This window comes from Entelurus aequoreus, linkage group LG18 (assembly GCF_033978785.1).
Source record: "Entelurus aequoreus isolate RoL-2023_Sb linkage group LG18, RoL_Eaeq_v1.1, whole genome shotgun sequence".
Lineage (NCBI taxonomy): Eukaryota > Metazoa > Chordata > Actinopteri > Syngnathiformes > Syngnathidae > Entelurus > Entelurus aequoreus.
Genome location: NC_084748.1, coordinates 2158454 through 2174021, shown reverse-complemented (window position 1 = coordinate 2174021; position 15568 = coordinate 2158454). Strand labels below are relative to the sequence as shown.

The 15568-nt window shown below is 35.6% G+C and overlaps 1 protein-coding gene across 6 annotated transcripts in view; it reads right to left on the bottom strand.

The window, feature by feature from the left end:
• lonrf1 (LON peptidase N-terminal domain and ring finger 1) overlaps positions 1–15568 on the bottom strand; it is a 60395-nt gene that overhangs the window by 28158 nt on the left and 16669 nt on the right. For all 6 annotated transcript variants that reach the window (XM_062026267.1, XM_062026266.1, XM_062026268.1 and 3 more), the window contains 2 exons: positions 14973–15553; positions 4651–4769 (listed from right to left, as the gene is read on the bottom strand). In XM_062026267.1, coding sequence (XP_061882251.1) covers positions 4651–4769; positions 14973–15553 — 700 coding nt within the window. The remainder of the gene's footprint in view (positions 1–4650; positions 4770–14972; positions 15554–15568) is intronic.

The following is a 15568-nucleotide window of genomic DNA, read 5'->3' as shown; positions in this document are numbered from 1 at the left end:
GAGCAGACTACAAACACATGACCAACACTTTTACCACCAACCTGAAACATAGCAACCAGGCTAGCAACGCACCTCCTTTACGGCAGCTGTCGCAACCTTCTTAAAACAACCGCAGCACATACATATATATACAACACTGCAGCACATACATATATATACAACACTGCAGCACATACATATATATACAACACTGCAGCACATACATATATATACAACACTGCAGCACATACATATATATACAACACTGCAGCACATACATATATATACAACACTGCAGCACATACATATATATACAACACTGCAGCACATACATATATATACAACACTGCAGCACATACATATATATACAACACTGCAGCACATACATATATATACAACACTGCAGCACATACATATATATACAACACTGCAGCACATACATATATATACAACACTGCAGCACATACATATATATACAACACTGCAGCACATACATATATATACAACACTGCAGCACATACATATATATACAACACTGCAGCACATACATATATATACAACACTGCAGCACATACATATATATACAACATTGCAGCACATACATATATATACAACATATCTCCCTTTTTTAACTTTTGTTTTTCTTTCCTTGTAAACGTTACAAAATCACACTGTAGATGTGTTGTCTGTCTAATTATAAATAATGCAGACGAGGCGTGTTGGCTGACTTCTTGACGTTTACTTTCACAGCGTGGCAACATGCAACACTTTTCGGGGCTACCGCGCATGCTCGTAACTCCCGTTGCATGCTGGGTAGTGTAGTTGTTATATTCTCTAGCTCATAACATCTTTCCCCCATAAAGAAATAATGTTAACTCAATAAAGTGTATTTCTTTTTTTAGCTTTAACTCTTCATTTTTTAGCATTGTAACCACATTTGCAAACAACTTTTCTCTTCATAGAATTTTCTTTCAATGAACAAAATAAAGTGCAAAAATGTCAAAGCATCATAACAAACAGTTATGTTCCAATAGCAGCAGAAGTGCACTTTTTGGAGAGCTGTATTATTTTCAGTTTTGTGCCCAAGGGACTGATTTTATTTAACACTATATTATTATTTATACACCTATAGTGATCACAGAGACAGCTTGTTTTTGTGTTACTGTATATATTTGTTTCTCTGAAAAATCCCACTTAATATACTTTGGGTAACAACAGTCAATATTTATTTATTTTATTTTATTTTTTTAGGGGGGTAACAGTCAATATTTTTTTATTTTTTTAGGGGGGTAACAGTCAATATTTATTTATTTTTTTAATTAAATTGTTTTCTTATATAATAAAAGTGAGCTTTTGTTAAACCAAATATTTTGTGTTTTTTTTCCATATACAACAACCTATCTGGACTCGATAAGAGAATCGATAAGGAATCGGTTCGATAAGAGGATTCGATAATAGGTTCGAACTCGATAATTTCTTATCAAACATCATCCCTAATCATCTCCAAAATTAAAATGGTATATTTGAACTATTTTGGTACATAGCCTAATAGCAGACTATCATTTTCTTACGTGGTGTTGAGTAAATCCACGTGTTGTTGATTACAACAGTTTAGGCTCCAGCTATAGTCTGCATTCGTCGGTTAATCTATGTTTATGGTGTAATCCGGCGGTAGGTGAGGTTGTTACCGGTCTGCGGTTTTTAGGTCAACCGTCTTTTAAAATACACACACCGCTTCACTTCTTGGTAATGGCCAGCTGACCAGACACTGACGAGTGTTTTCAAGTCTAACTATTACATAAAGATGGGTTTTTATCATCCACGTCGTTAAAGACACACTCAGAACCAGCACAACAACAGCGAGTCACTCTCTTGTATCCAAGGTTGTTCAATAATACACTTAAGGAAAAAAGTATGACAAACAACCAAACAAGTGATAAAAACATGTTTCTGTAAATTATGTAACATTTTTCTGTTACGCTCTGTTCATTTTGATTATGACTCGGAGCCAACACTCACAACAGTTAGGATAAGAGTCCATTGTTGTTACTTTGTTTTTATGAACTCCAACAACCTCGGAGAATGAGTCCAGCAACTTTTGAACATACCCATGACAGAGAATACTGCCAAAAGGTACGCTCACTTAGGCTTTGTACGTAGGGATGTAACGATAAACGGGTATTAACGATAACTGCGGTAAAACTTCAGAAGGTTAGTATTTCCGTTTTTAATGAAAATATTTACAAAACCATGAATGGTAACTGCACTTTGAAAAACTCACGGACAGACTGGCGCCAGCTCACTAGCTTAAATGCTAACATGAAAACAAAAGACATTAGCATCTTTCCTCATTAAAAAAAACGACATACTCCAAATCCAAACTTATATAAACGCGTTTCTCTCTGAACGACTAAGATATTCAATTGTGCTCATTGAACCTACAAGCTGTGCTCTCTCAGCTTGAGTGGTCGAGGGTTAGACTTCGACAAATCATGGATCATTAAAGTTTACGGTGCGTTCAAGGACCACTGAACAACGTAGGATGTCACAATGCCCACCAGAAATAATAATAATAGATTTCATTTGTTCCACACTTTTCATTGAAATAAATATTGAAGTGCTACAGTACAAACCAATATTTAAAACCATAAAAGTTTAGCCATTAAAACAGATAAAATACTAAGAGTAAAAGACGTATCAGTGAAGCCTAAGAAACCCAAAACATACCAAATGTATTTAAAAATCGATAAAATGTATTTTAGTTATTAGAAAAAAACGTAAAAAAATGTCGGTGTGTGTATTAGTACTTTTTAAGCAAATTAAAAAGTACTGTGATGACAATGTTAACGAGGGGTCTGAGTCTTTGGGCACCTAATGATTCCATCCGATTCAATTCAGAATCAATTCTCAATTCAACACGACTCTCAACTCCGATTCTGGTAATGTATTATTTGGGATAATAATTGTATTGGAACTTTTTTTTTTTTTTTTTAAATATACAATTAAACTTTAGCAAAAAAACACATATTTACACATCTAAGCTTGAGAAGGAACAGGATGAAGAAAATATGATATTTCCTGCCCCCTTCAACATAAGTAGTTAATGGATAGCCCAGATTCACAAGCATACAAACTTGGGATGTCCAATAATGGCTTTTTGCCAATATCCGATATTCCGATATTGTCCAACTCTTTAATTACCGATACCGATATCAACCGATATATGCAGTCGTGGAATTAACACATTATTATGCCTAATTTGGACAACCATGTATGGTAAAGATAAGGTACTTTTTAAAAAAAATAATAAAATAAGATAACTAAATTAAAAACATTTTCTTGAATAAAAAAGAAAGTACAACAATATAAAAACAGTTACATAGAAACTAGTAATTAATGAAAATGAGTAACATTAACTGTTAAAGGTTAGTACTATTAGTGGAGCAGCAGCACGCACAATCATGTGTGCTTACGGACTGTATCCCTTGCAGACTGTATTGATATATATTGATATATAATGTAGGAACCAGAATATTGATAACAGAAAGAAATGGGGGGAGGGAGGTTTTTTGGGTTGGTGCACTAATTGTAAGTGTATCTTGTGTTTTTTATGTTGATTTAATAAAAAAACAAAAAACAAAAAAAAAACAGATACAGATAATAAAAAAACCGATACTGATAATTTCCGATATTACATTTTAACGCATTTATCGGCCGATAATATCGGCAGGCCTAATACAAACCAAACAAATACATCCAAATATAATGAAAACAAACAAAAAAAAACAAGTGCAAAACTTCATGAAGTACAAACCGAACAAAAAATAATAATATACACCTCACGGGATGATACAAAACAAATACAAAACCAAACAAAAAAATAAGTAAAATAATAAATATAAAGCAAAATGTCCATATGATCTTATTGTTCTGTCTTTACATATATTTTTTTTAATTGGAATATATTTTAACAGTCTTTTATCTCATTGTAAAGAGAATTCCATAGTTGAAATTTCCATTTTCAAAACAGGCTAAAGGTTAAAAAAGCTCTTTCTGGTCGCATGGACATGGTCTAAAAACTTTTTATGTTTTTATTAATTCTTGTATAAAAAAAAAAAAAATTTAAATAAAAAAAAAAAAAAAGATTTTTTGGAAAATGACTAGTCTGTTTAAAATCGAGACAAATAAGAATCTCAATTCAGATGTGAATCGATGTTTTGTTCACCTCTAGTGATAACCGTGATCATTTTGGTCATGATAACTGTGATATGAAGTGTTCATATCATTAAATCCCTAAAAGTATGTGTCATATAACTCATAAGTTGGTGTGTCGAGCCAGTTATTATTCATAACGGCCACCTAGCACAGTAAACAATAAACAGAAAGACTGAAAATAAGCCACTGAGGGTGCCGTGATGCAGCATCCAGCAGCTTGATCTACCTGTGCACGCACCTTCAAACACTGATTGCTTGTTTTGGGGACACTCATGCATATCAATCAATGTTGACTTATATAGCCCTAAATCACCAGTGTCTCAAAGGGCTGCACAAGCCTCAACAATTTTCATTACAACATACATGTGCTTACAAAACAGTTGTATGTGCATGTTTAATATCATGCTTTTCAAGTCTAGTTCATTATTTAAGATGATTTGACAGCGAGAGACCCACCTCAGCAGAACAGCTGGACGCCAGACAAAACTCTGTGTCGGCCAGAGCGACGTCAAACTGCTGGAGGGACATGCAGGCCTGTGCTCGGGAGAGGCGGGCCTTCACTGCCGTGTCAGGGTCTGCACAACCAGAGACGTTCATTGGAATTATTCATACACTCACCTCCATCAATGTGACGTGACAAGTTAAGCAAAGGAATGAGACATTTCCCAAACATTTCCCCAAAGTTTCTGGAAATTGGCAATTTAGGAAATAGACTTGCATGAAAATAAAACTTCTGAGGATCAACGTTTTGATGTTATGTTGTCAAATAATCAGCCATTTTGCACATTGCCAGCCTGCGGGGATGAGAGGTGAAAGGCCTTCGAACACAAAGGAATAATAATAATAATAGATTTTATTTGTAAAAAGCACTTTACATTGAATAAACAACCTCAAAGTGCTACAGTGTATTAAAAAATAAAAATAAAAAAATAAATAAATAAATACAAATAAAAAGATAATAAAAAATAAATAAAAATTAAAGCTGCAAGCAGCGTTGGTCGGGCCCGCATATTTGGCAGGTGCTAGTTGCTGAAGGATGTCAATCTATGAAATGTAGGTCTAAGTGAGACCTACATAGAGGTTTTTGTTTCATGTCTCTAAGACGTTCCTACCGGAAGTTACAAGCAGTTTGGTCTGTGTTTTCCTCCGAGGAGCAGTTTTGTCTGTGTTTTATTCCTAGGGGGCGCTAGAGCGCAATTTTGAGTTTTGGGGTTCGTTTTTTTTTTTATTAGATCGCAATTTCCGCCAGTCCTGATGTGTGTAAAAAGTTTGGTGAGTTTTGAAGTATTTTAAGGGGGTCAAATTACAGTTCAAAGAGGCAAAAATGTGTGTATTTATGAAACTTTAGTTTTGAAGGGGTGATTGCCAACTTCCTGTTGATTTTTGCTGAAGGATGTCAGTGTATGAAATCTAGCTCTAAGTCAGACCTACATAGAGGTTTTTGTTTCATGTCTCTAAGACGTTCCTACCGGAAGTTACAAGCAGTTTTGTCTGTGTTTTCCTCCGAGGAGCAGTTTTGTCTGTGTTTTATTCCTAGGGGGCGCTAGAGCGCCATTTTGAGTTTTGGGGTTCCATTTTTTTATTAGATTGCAATTTCCGCCAGTCCTGATGTGTGTAAAAAGTTTGGTGAGTTTTGAAGTATTTTAAGGGGGTCAAATTACAGCTCAAAGAGGCAAAAATTTGCGTTTTTATGAAACTTTTGTTTTGAAGGGGTGATTGCCAACTTCCTGTTGGTTTTTGCTGAAGGATGTCAGTGTATGAAATCTAGCTCTAATCAGACCTACATAGAGGTTTTTGTTTCATGTCTCTAAGACGTTCCTACCGGAAGTTACAAGCAGTTTTGTCTGTGTTTTCCTCCGAGGAGCAGTTTTGTCTGTGTTCTATTCCTAGGGGGCGCTAGAGCGCAATTTTGAGGGTTCGGTTTTTTATTAAATCGCAATTTCCGCCAGTCCTGATGTGTGTAAAAAGTTTGGTGAGTTTTGAAGTATTTTAAGGGGGTCAAATTACAGCTCAAAGGAGGCAAAAATGTGCGTTTTTATGAAACTTTTGTTTTGAAGGGGTGATTGCCAACTTCCTGTTGATTTTTGCTGAAGGATGTCAGTGTATGAAATCTAGCTCTAAGTCAGACCTACATAGAGGTTTTGGTTGCATGTCTCTACGACATTCGTACTGGGAGTTACAGGCAGTTTTCTTCCTAGAGGGCGCTAGAGCGCAATTTTGATTTTTGGGGTTTGGTTTTTTGACTAAAGAGTTTTGTTCGCGTTTTTTTTTATGTGTGTGTCAAATTTGGTGAGTTTTGGAGCATGTTAAGGGGGGCAAAATAGTGCGCAAAGCTGCGGAAAAATAATAATAATAATAATAATAAACCTTACAATAACAATAGGTCCTTTCGTCCCATTGCAAAAGGACTCCCTTTGGGATTCCTTTGACAATGGACCGTGCGGTCCCTAATAAGAACTAGAACAGCCAAATAGCTAAAACTAACATGCATGTATCTAAAAAAAGGCTTTTTTAAAAAGAAGGGTTTTTAAGCCTTTTTTTAAAAGCATCCACAGTCTGTGGTGCCCTCAGGTGGTCAGGGAGAGCGTTCCACAGACTGGTAGCGGCGTACCAGAAAGCCCGGTCTCCCATTGGTCGGAGCTTTGTCCTCGGAGGTTGATTACCTATATTGAGTAAAAACATGCTTGAAACTACAATATCAAGTAGGGATGATGTTTGATAAGAAATTATCGAGTTCGAGCCTATTATCGAATCCTCTTATCGAACCGATTCCTTATCGATTCTCTTATGGAGTCCAGATAGGTTGTTGTATATGGAAAAAAACACACAATATATGGTTTAACAAAAGCTCACTTTTATTATATAAGACAATCATTGGTACTTTAATCTTTAATAATAAAAAAATAAAATCTAATAAATAAATAAATATTGACTGTTACCCCCCTAAAAAAATAAAATAAAATAAATAAATATTGACTGTTGTTACCCAAAGTATATTAAGTGGGATTTTTCAGAGAAACAAATATATACAGTAACACAAAAACAACCTGTCTCTGTGTATAAATAATAATATAGTGTTAAATAAAATCAGTACCTTGGGCACAAAACTGAAAATACAGCTCTCCAAAAAGTGCACTTCTGCTGCTATTTGACATAACGGTTTGTTATTTTGGTATTTATCATTTATTAAGTTATGATGCTTTGACATTTTTGCACTTTATTTCTTTATTGAAAGGAAATTCTATGAAGAGAAAAGTTGTTTGCAAATGTGGTTACAATGCTAATAAATGAAAAGCTAAAGCTAAAAAAAGAAATACACTTTATTGAGTAACATTATTTATTTATGGGGGAAAGATGTGATGAGCTAGAGAATATAACAACTACACTACCCAGCATGCAACGGGAGTGACGAGCATGCGCGGTAGCCCCGAAAAGTGTTGCATGTTGCCACGCTGTGAAAGTAAACGTCAGGAAGTCAGCCAACACGCCTCGTCTGCATTATTTATAATTAGACAGACAACACATCTACAGTGTGATTTTGTAACGTTTACAAGGAAAGAAAAACAAAAGTTCAAAAAGGGAGATATGTTGTATATATATGTATGTGCTGCAGTGTTGTATATATATGTATGTGCTGCAGTGTTGTATATATATGTATGTGCTGCAGTGTTGTATATATATGTATGTGCTGCAGTGTTGTATATATATGTATGTGCTGCAGTGTTGTATATATATGTATGTGCTGCAGTGTTGTATATATATGTATGTGCTGCAGTGTTGTATATATATGTATGTGCTGCAGTGTTGTATATATATGTATGTGCTGCAGTGTTGTATATATATGTATGTGCTGCAGTGTTGTATATATATGTATGTGCTGCAGTGTTGTATATATATGTATGTGCTGCAGTGTTGTATATATATGTATGTGCTGCGGTGTTGTATATATATGTATGTGCTGCGGTTGTTTTAAGAACGTTGCGACAGCTGCCGTAAAGGAGGTGCGTTGCTAGCCTGGTTGCTATGTTTCAGGTTGGTGGTAAAAGTGTTGGTCATGTGTTTTACCCTGCTAAAATCTCTCAGTAAAGTTATTCGATGGATTATAGCTTTTGTTTTGAACTTTATTACACCTTGGAGCGCTTTTTCCCGTCCATTGTTTTCCTGCTTTCGCTATCTGCGCCTAATGACTGAGCTACGTGACGTCATTTCTTGTGATGTCCTACGGAGCATTTCTGGTCGGGACGGGATTCGAATAAAGAATCAACTCTTTTCCTTTAATATAGTGGTCTCGATAACGGGTACCGGTTCTCAAAAAGGGATTCGAGTCCGAGGACTCGGTTCTTTTCTTATCAAACAACCGGGAAAACCGGTTTCGAGTATCATCCCTAATATCAAGTGTTGCAAAGCTGTGTCATCAACACTCACAAGTAGAAAACTACTTTTTTTACAGTAATAATTTTTTTATTTCAAGTATGAAAAAAAAAAATCATGACTTTGACACAATTGTGTCTCATAATTAAAACAGATGACAGCCAAATGGACTTTGCAGTTTTATTTCCAATGAAACAATAGAAAATAGGTACTCATATAGTAGTACAGTTGGCACAGTACAGTAAACTGACAGTTCATATTTAAACATTTCTAACAATTTTGAACAGAAATAGTTCATGCACATTCAGATGAATTCCTCAAAATTACAATTAAACTATTTTTGTCCGGGGCGGGGCTGTATATATGCGCACTAATTGACTGAAAGAGCATGCACTTGGCGCGATGATGTCATGTTATCCATGGAAAAATGCATTTTTAGACAATATGATTAGCCTGAGCGGCTAGGAGACCCCGAGAGTAACAAGCGCTTGCCTTGTTGTCTTTCCATTAAGAACAATACATTTGTTTTTAGTATACGTTTGCTGGTTTCAAGAAATGTAATGAGCACATATCATTATGTCAAGATAATGGCACTAGCATTTACTTCATTTAATCAATCAATCAATGTTTATTTATATAGCCCTAAATGACAAGTGTCTCAAAGGGCTGTACAAGCCACAACGACATCCTCGGTACAGAGCCCACAAACGGGCAAGGATGTAAGAATATTTATCAACATATTGAGCAAAAAGGTCTCTTTTTTTTTCTACCAAGAAAAGTGCACTTGTTATTAGTGAGAATATACTTATTTTAAGCTATTTTTGGCTTCATTGAAGTTAGCTAATTTGACTTGTTTTGGAAAGTCTTGACAAGCCACATTTTCTTGTTCTATTGGCAGATCATTTTGCTTAGTTCAAATAAAATACCCCTCATTTTTGTATTTTTTTTCCTCTTGTTTTTGAACACAGACTTTTTGCAGTGTAGGTGTGGCCAAATTATTCTCTGCATTTGACCCATCACCCTTGATCACCCCCTGGGAGGTGAGGGGAGCAGTGAGCAGCGGCGGTGGCCGCGCCCGGGAATCATTTTTGGTGATTTAACCCCCGAATTCCAACCCTTGATGCTGAGTGTCATGCAGGGAGGTAATGGCTCCCATTTTTATGGTATTGTGTAACTCTCGACACGGTCAGAGCTTGACCGCCAACCTCAATGCCGCAGGAAGGGCGAGCGCCGTCAAAAGCAGGCGGCGTGTATCAAGTGACAGTATTTCTGTGAGTGGGTGATGAACCACTTATCCACAAATAACCCTTTATAGGGTATGCACCAGGGGTGTCCAAACTTTTTCCACAGAGGGCCGCAGACTGAAAAAACAAAATATGCGTTGGTCATTTTTGATTTCTTTTTTTAAAACAAAACAATATATACCGTGGATTGTTTTTTAACCTTTAGGGCTCCCCTCAAGTTGGGTCCTGGGGACCTGGTAGGGTCCCAGTCATATTAATGTTAAAAATAAGTCATATTATTTTTTTATTCAACTCTTAAATCTCTAGATCAGGGGTCACCAACGCGGTGCCCGCGGGCACCAGGTAGCCCGTAAGGACCAGATGAGTAGCCCGCTGGCCTGTTCTAAAAATAGCTCAAATAGCAGCACTTACCAGTGAGCTGCCTCTATTTTTTAAATTGTATTTATTTACTAGCAAGCTGGTCTCGCTTTGCCCGACATTTTTAATTCTAAGAGAGACAAAACTCAAATAGAATTTGAATATCCAAGAAAATATATACTCGGTCTTTACTTGTTTAAATAAATTCATTCATTTTTTTACTTTGCTTCTTATAACTTTCAGAAAGACAATTTTAGAGAAAAAATACAACCTTAAAAATTATTTTAGGATTTTTAAACACATATACCTTTTTACCTTTTAAATTCCTTCCTCTTCTTTCCTGACAATTTAAATCAATGTTCAAGTAAATTTTTTTTTTTTATTGTAAAGAATAATAAATACATTTTAATTTAATTCTTCATTTTAGCTTCTGTTTTTTCGACTAAGAATATTTGTGAAATATTTCTTCAAACTTATTATGGTTAAAATTCAAAAAAATTATTCTGGCAAATCTAGAAAATCTGTACAATCAAATTTAAATCTTATTTCAAAGTCTTTTGAATTTCTTTTAAAATTTTTGTTCTGGAAAATCTAAAAGAAATAATGATTTGTCTTTGTTAGAAATATAGCTTGGTCCAATTTGTTATATATTCTAACAAAGTGTAGATTGGATTTTAACCTATTTAAAACATGTCATCAAAATTCTAAAATTAATTTTAATCAGAAAAAATTACTAATGATGTTCCATAAATTATTTTTTTTATTTTTTCAAAAAGATTCGAATTAGCTAGTTTTTCTTTTCTTTTTTTCGGTTGAATTTTGAATTTTAAAGAGTCGAAATTGAAGATAAACTATGTTTCAAAATTGAATTGTCATTTTTTTCGTGTTTTCTCCTCTTTTAAACCGTTCAATTAAGTGTAAATATCATTAATTATTAATAATAACATAGAGTTAAAGGTCAATTGAGCAAATTGGCTATTTCTGGCAATTTATTTAAGTGTGTATCAAACTGGTAGCCCTTCGCATTAATCACTACCCAAGAAGTAGCTCTTGGTTTCAAAAAGGTTGGTGACCCCTGCTCTAGATCAACTTTAAATCTGGCGAGATTAAGTTTTGTTCTTTATGTTTTATAACCTCAATGTCAAAACCCTGTTTTTAATGGCAATAACACAAAATATGCAACATTTTCCCTGAAAAACATTTTTATGGTGTAATATTTGATGTGAAGTCATTGGAGCATCAAAGGGGAACTGCACTTTTTTATTTTGCCTATCGTTCACAATGATTATGATTCATTCTAACTCGTAAATAAAAGTCTGCTTAAAGCGGAGTCAATGGGAGGTCCTCTATTTTGCCCATAAAACCCAACAAAAAACATCAAAAAGCGCCAACAATACTCCATTTACATTTTGTGACTTGAATATTAACCAAGTATTAGTGATAATGTTATTATTAGCGCTAACACAGACTATTTATAGCGTGATCCCAAGCTTGGGTGCCAATGTTGAAATAATCGACCGATCAGCTGCTTCCTTGCTTGTCAAACTTGATTGTAGATCATCGTTCATTTAATTTCATAATTATTTTTTGGCCCAATGACAGTTTTAAAAAAAAAAAAAAAAAAGCCCCACTAAAATTCTTGGGGATCCAGAAAATTTTAAAAATAAGTCATACTTTTTTTTTTTAACTTTTACTGCTAAAGTCTCCAGATCAACTACAGATCTATCCGTCGATTATACATTTTTATCATGTTTATTTGGTTTGTTTTGCGCCCTTTTTGTCAAAGAAAAGTTTGTATTTTTATACGTCAAACACACAAAATATGCAATACTATCCCCAAAAAATATTTCGAAGTGGAATTTTTGATGTGAAGTACTTGGAGACTTGAATAGGTCAATAATTCATAACATTGATTTTGAGTCATTATTTTTGGAGCAATGACGGCTTTTGAAGAAAAAGAAAAAAAACAGCCTGCATGGCAGCTTTGTGTTATTACAGTCAAAATTGCTACTTTTCATCCGTTTGCTCTCTTTTCCCACTTTTGTATGTTTTTTTAATAGTAAAAAATGAGCTGCGGACTGCAAATGACCCCCGGGCCACACTTTGGTATACACCCTTGATGCATTTGTCAGTGTGCAGCACACCCATTGACAGCAACAACCATTCATCCAATCACTGAATTCCACAAAACATTCGGAAGAATCGGGCGGCACAAGCATTTGGATAAAGTCTTCAGCTGCTGGCATGCTGACATCTCAACTATTACGACACTGAGAAATATTATGTCACGGTCACCTGACCCACATACAACGGCTGGAAGATTAAGGAAGGCGGGGGAAGGTCATACAATCCTAGCAGTAATCTCAATGCAGCATATTTTGATTATTTTTTAATTCATTTAGGATTATTTGGCTGCCACAAATGCAAAATAAGATTATCTGCATGACGTCATAGGGCAGCAGTACACTTTTGTTTCTTTAACCAAGGGCACTGGAACAATTACTATATTAACTTTACTGTAAATGCTTGTTAAGTTAAGTGACTTCCACTCTAACTGAATTCCTATTGCGTTATAATTACAACATTAGTCAGTAGCCATGTTTTGGTTGCATCACCATGTGAGTCACATTTGTTTCATACTGTAATAAGCATTTGTTTCATACTGTATTGAGCATTTAATTCATACTGTATTAAGCATTTGTTTCATACTGTATTAAACATTGTTTCATACTAGGGATGTCCGATAATGGCTTTTTGCCGATATCCGATATGCCGATATTGTCCAACTCTTTAATTACCGATACCGATATCAACCGATATATACAGTCGTGGAATTAACACATTATTATGCCTAATTTGGACAACCAGGTATGGTGAAGATAAGGTACTTTTTAAAAAAATGAATCAAATAAAATAAGATAAATAAATTAAAAACATTTTCTTGAATAAAAAAGAAAGTAAAACAATATAAAAACAGTTACATAGAAACTAGTAATTAATGAAAATTTGTAAAATTAACTGTTAAAGGTTAGTACTATTAGTGGAGCAGCAGCACGCACAATCATGTGTGCTTACGGACTGTATCCCTTGCAGACTGTATTGATATATATTGATATATAATGCTTACGGACTGTATTCCTTTCAGACTGTATTGATATATATTGATATATAATGTAGGAAGCAGAATATTAATAACAGAAAGAAACAACCCTTTTGTGTGAATGAGTGTAAATGGGGGAGGGAGGTTTTTTGGCTTGGTGCACTAATTGTAAGTGTATCTTGTGTTTTTTATGTGGATTTAATAAAATTTAAAAAAAAACACAAAAAAAAACGATACGGATAATAAAAAAAAAACGATACCGATAATTACCGATATTACATTTTAACGCATTTATCGGCCGATAATATCGGCAGACCGATATTATCGGACATCTCTATTTCATACTGTATTAAGCATTTGTTTCATACTGTATTAAGCATTTGTTTCATACTGTACTAGCATTTGTTTTATACTGTAATACGTATTTGTTTTATACTGTAATAAGCATTTGTTTCATACTGTATTAAACATTGTTTCATACTGTATTAAGCATTGTTTCATACTGTACTAGCATTTGTTTCATACTGTATTAAACAGTTTCATACTGTATTAAGCATTTGTTTCATACTGTACAAGCATTTGTTTCATACTGTATTAAGCATTTGTTTCATACTGTATTAAACATTGTTTCATACTGTATTAAACATCGTTTCATACTGTATTAAGCATTTGTTTCATACTGTACTAGCATTTGTTTCATACTGTATTAAGCATTTGTTTCATACTGTACTAGCATTTGTTTCATACTGTATTAAGCATTTGTTTCATACTGTATTAGCATTTGTTTCATACTGTAATAAGCATTTGTTTCATACTGTAATAGCATTTGTTTCATACTGTAATAAGCATTTGTTTCATACTGTATTAAGCGTTTGTTTCATACTGTATTAAGCATTTGTTTCATACTGTACTAGGATTTGTTTCATACTGTATTAAGCATTTGTTTCATACTGTACTAGCATTTGTTTCATACTGTAATAAGCATTTGTTTCATACTGTATTAAGCATTTGTTTCATACTGTACTAAGCATTTGTTTCATACTGTACTAGGATTTGTTTCATACTGTATTAAGCATTTGTTTCATACTGTATTAAGCGTTTGTTTCATACTGTACTAGCATTTGTTTCATACTGTATTAATAATTTGTTTCATACTGTATTAAGCATTTGTTTCATACTGTATTAAGCGCTTGTTTCATACTGTATTGAGCATTTGTTTCATACTGTATTAAGCATTTGTTTCATACTGTACTAGCATTTGTTTCATACTGTATTGAGCATTTGTTTCATACTGTACTAGCATTTGTTTCATACTGTATTAAGCATGTGTTTCATACTGTATTAGTATTTGGTGTAAGCCTGCACACATGTGGAATGCCCCCCCTCCCCTCCCCGCTAAATATGTTACAAAACCACCTGGCCTAATAAGTGTCATAACCTGCCTTATGCAAGCTGAGCACCGCGTGCGCATGCGCGCTGTCGACATTTCGTAAGAACGACGTCAGTCAGGGCGGAAGAAGACGCGTCGCTATGGCGACAGTTTGCCTCTATAAAGGCTCGCCACACGGCTTCTCGAAGGAAACAACAACAAAAAGCAGCACATTTACGCGAGCTTCTCGCCACGTTTAACGCTACAGCGACTAAAAGCGAGTTTGACGAGACACACATTGCTCATTGCCCCTGTCCAACATGGCGGCCGTACTCACCCCTTTGAATGACATCACTCGCCAGCGTCACGGCCTCCTGGTGACGTCTTCGCTTACACAGTTCGTCCACTTGAGTCAATAGTTTGGACTTTTTCACCTCTTCCGGGAACCACTTGGCCAGGAGTCCGCACAGCAGCACGTTAGCTTTGGCGTCGAGCCCGGCGGCTTGGTGGCACAACTTGCACTTGGAGAAGAGCCGCAAACACCTCCCGCAGAAGGAATGTCCGCACGTTAAAGTCACAGCTTGGGACAAGAAGCCGCGACACTGCGGACACTCGAACACTTTATCCCGGGAGTCCTCCTCCACATGTTGACGTCCGGAGGCGCTCTTCTGCTTGTTCAAATTCCGCACAATACAGTCCACAAAAGTGCTTAGTTGCTCGGGTCGGACCGGCCCGCGGCGCATGGCTACAGAGAACCAGTAAATGGCGTCTTTGAGGGAGTTCTGCGAGGCTAACGTGCTGATTCTCTGCAGGATGAGCTGGTGGTGGTCCCGCTCTTCGCCAGACTCGCTGCCAACAAAGAAGGCCCTCTTCTCCCCCGCCATTTCCTCGGCGGGCAGCTGGAGCGACATGTTTGTTCTGCGCGACAAATAA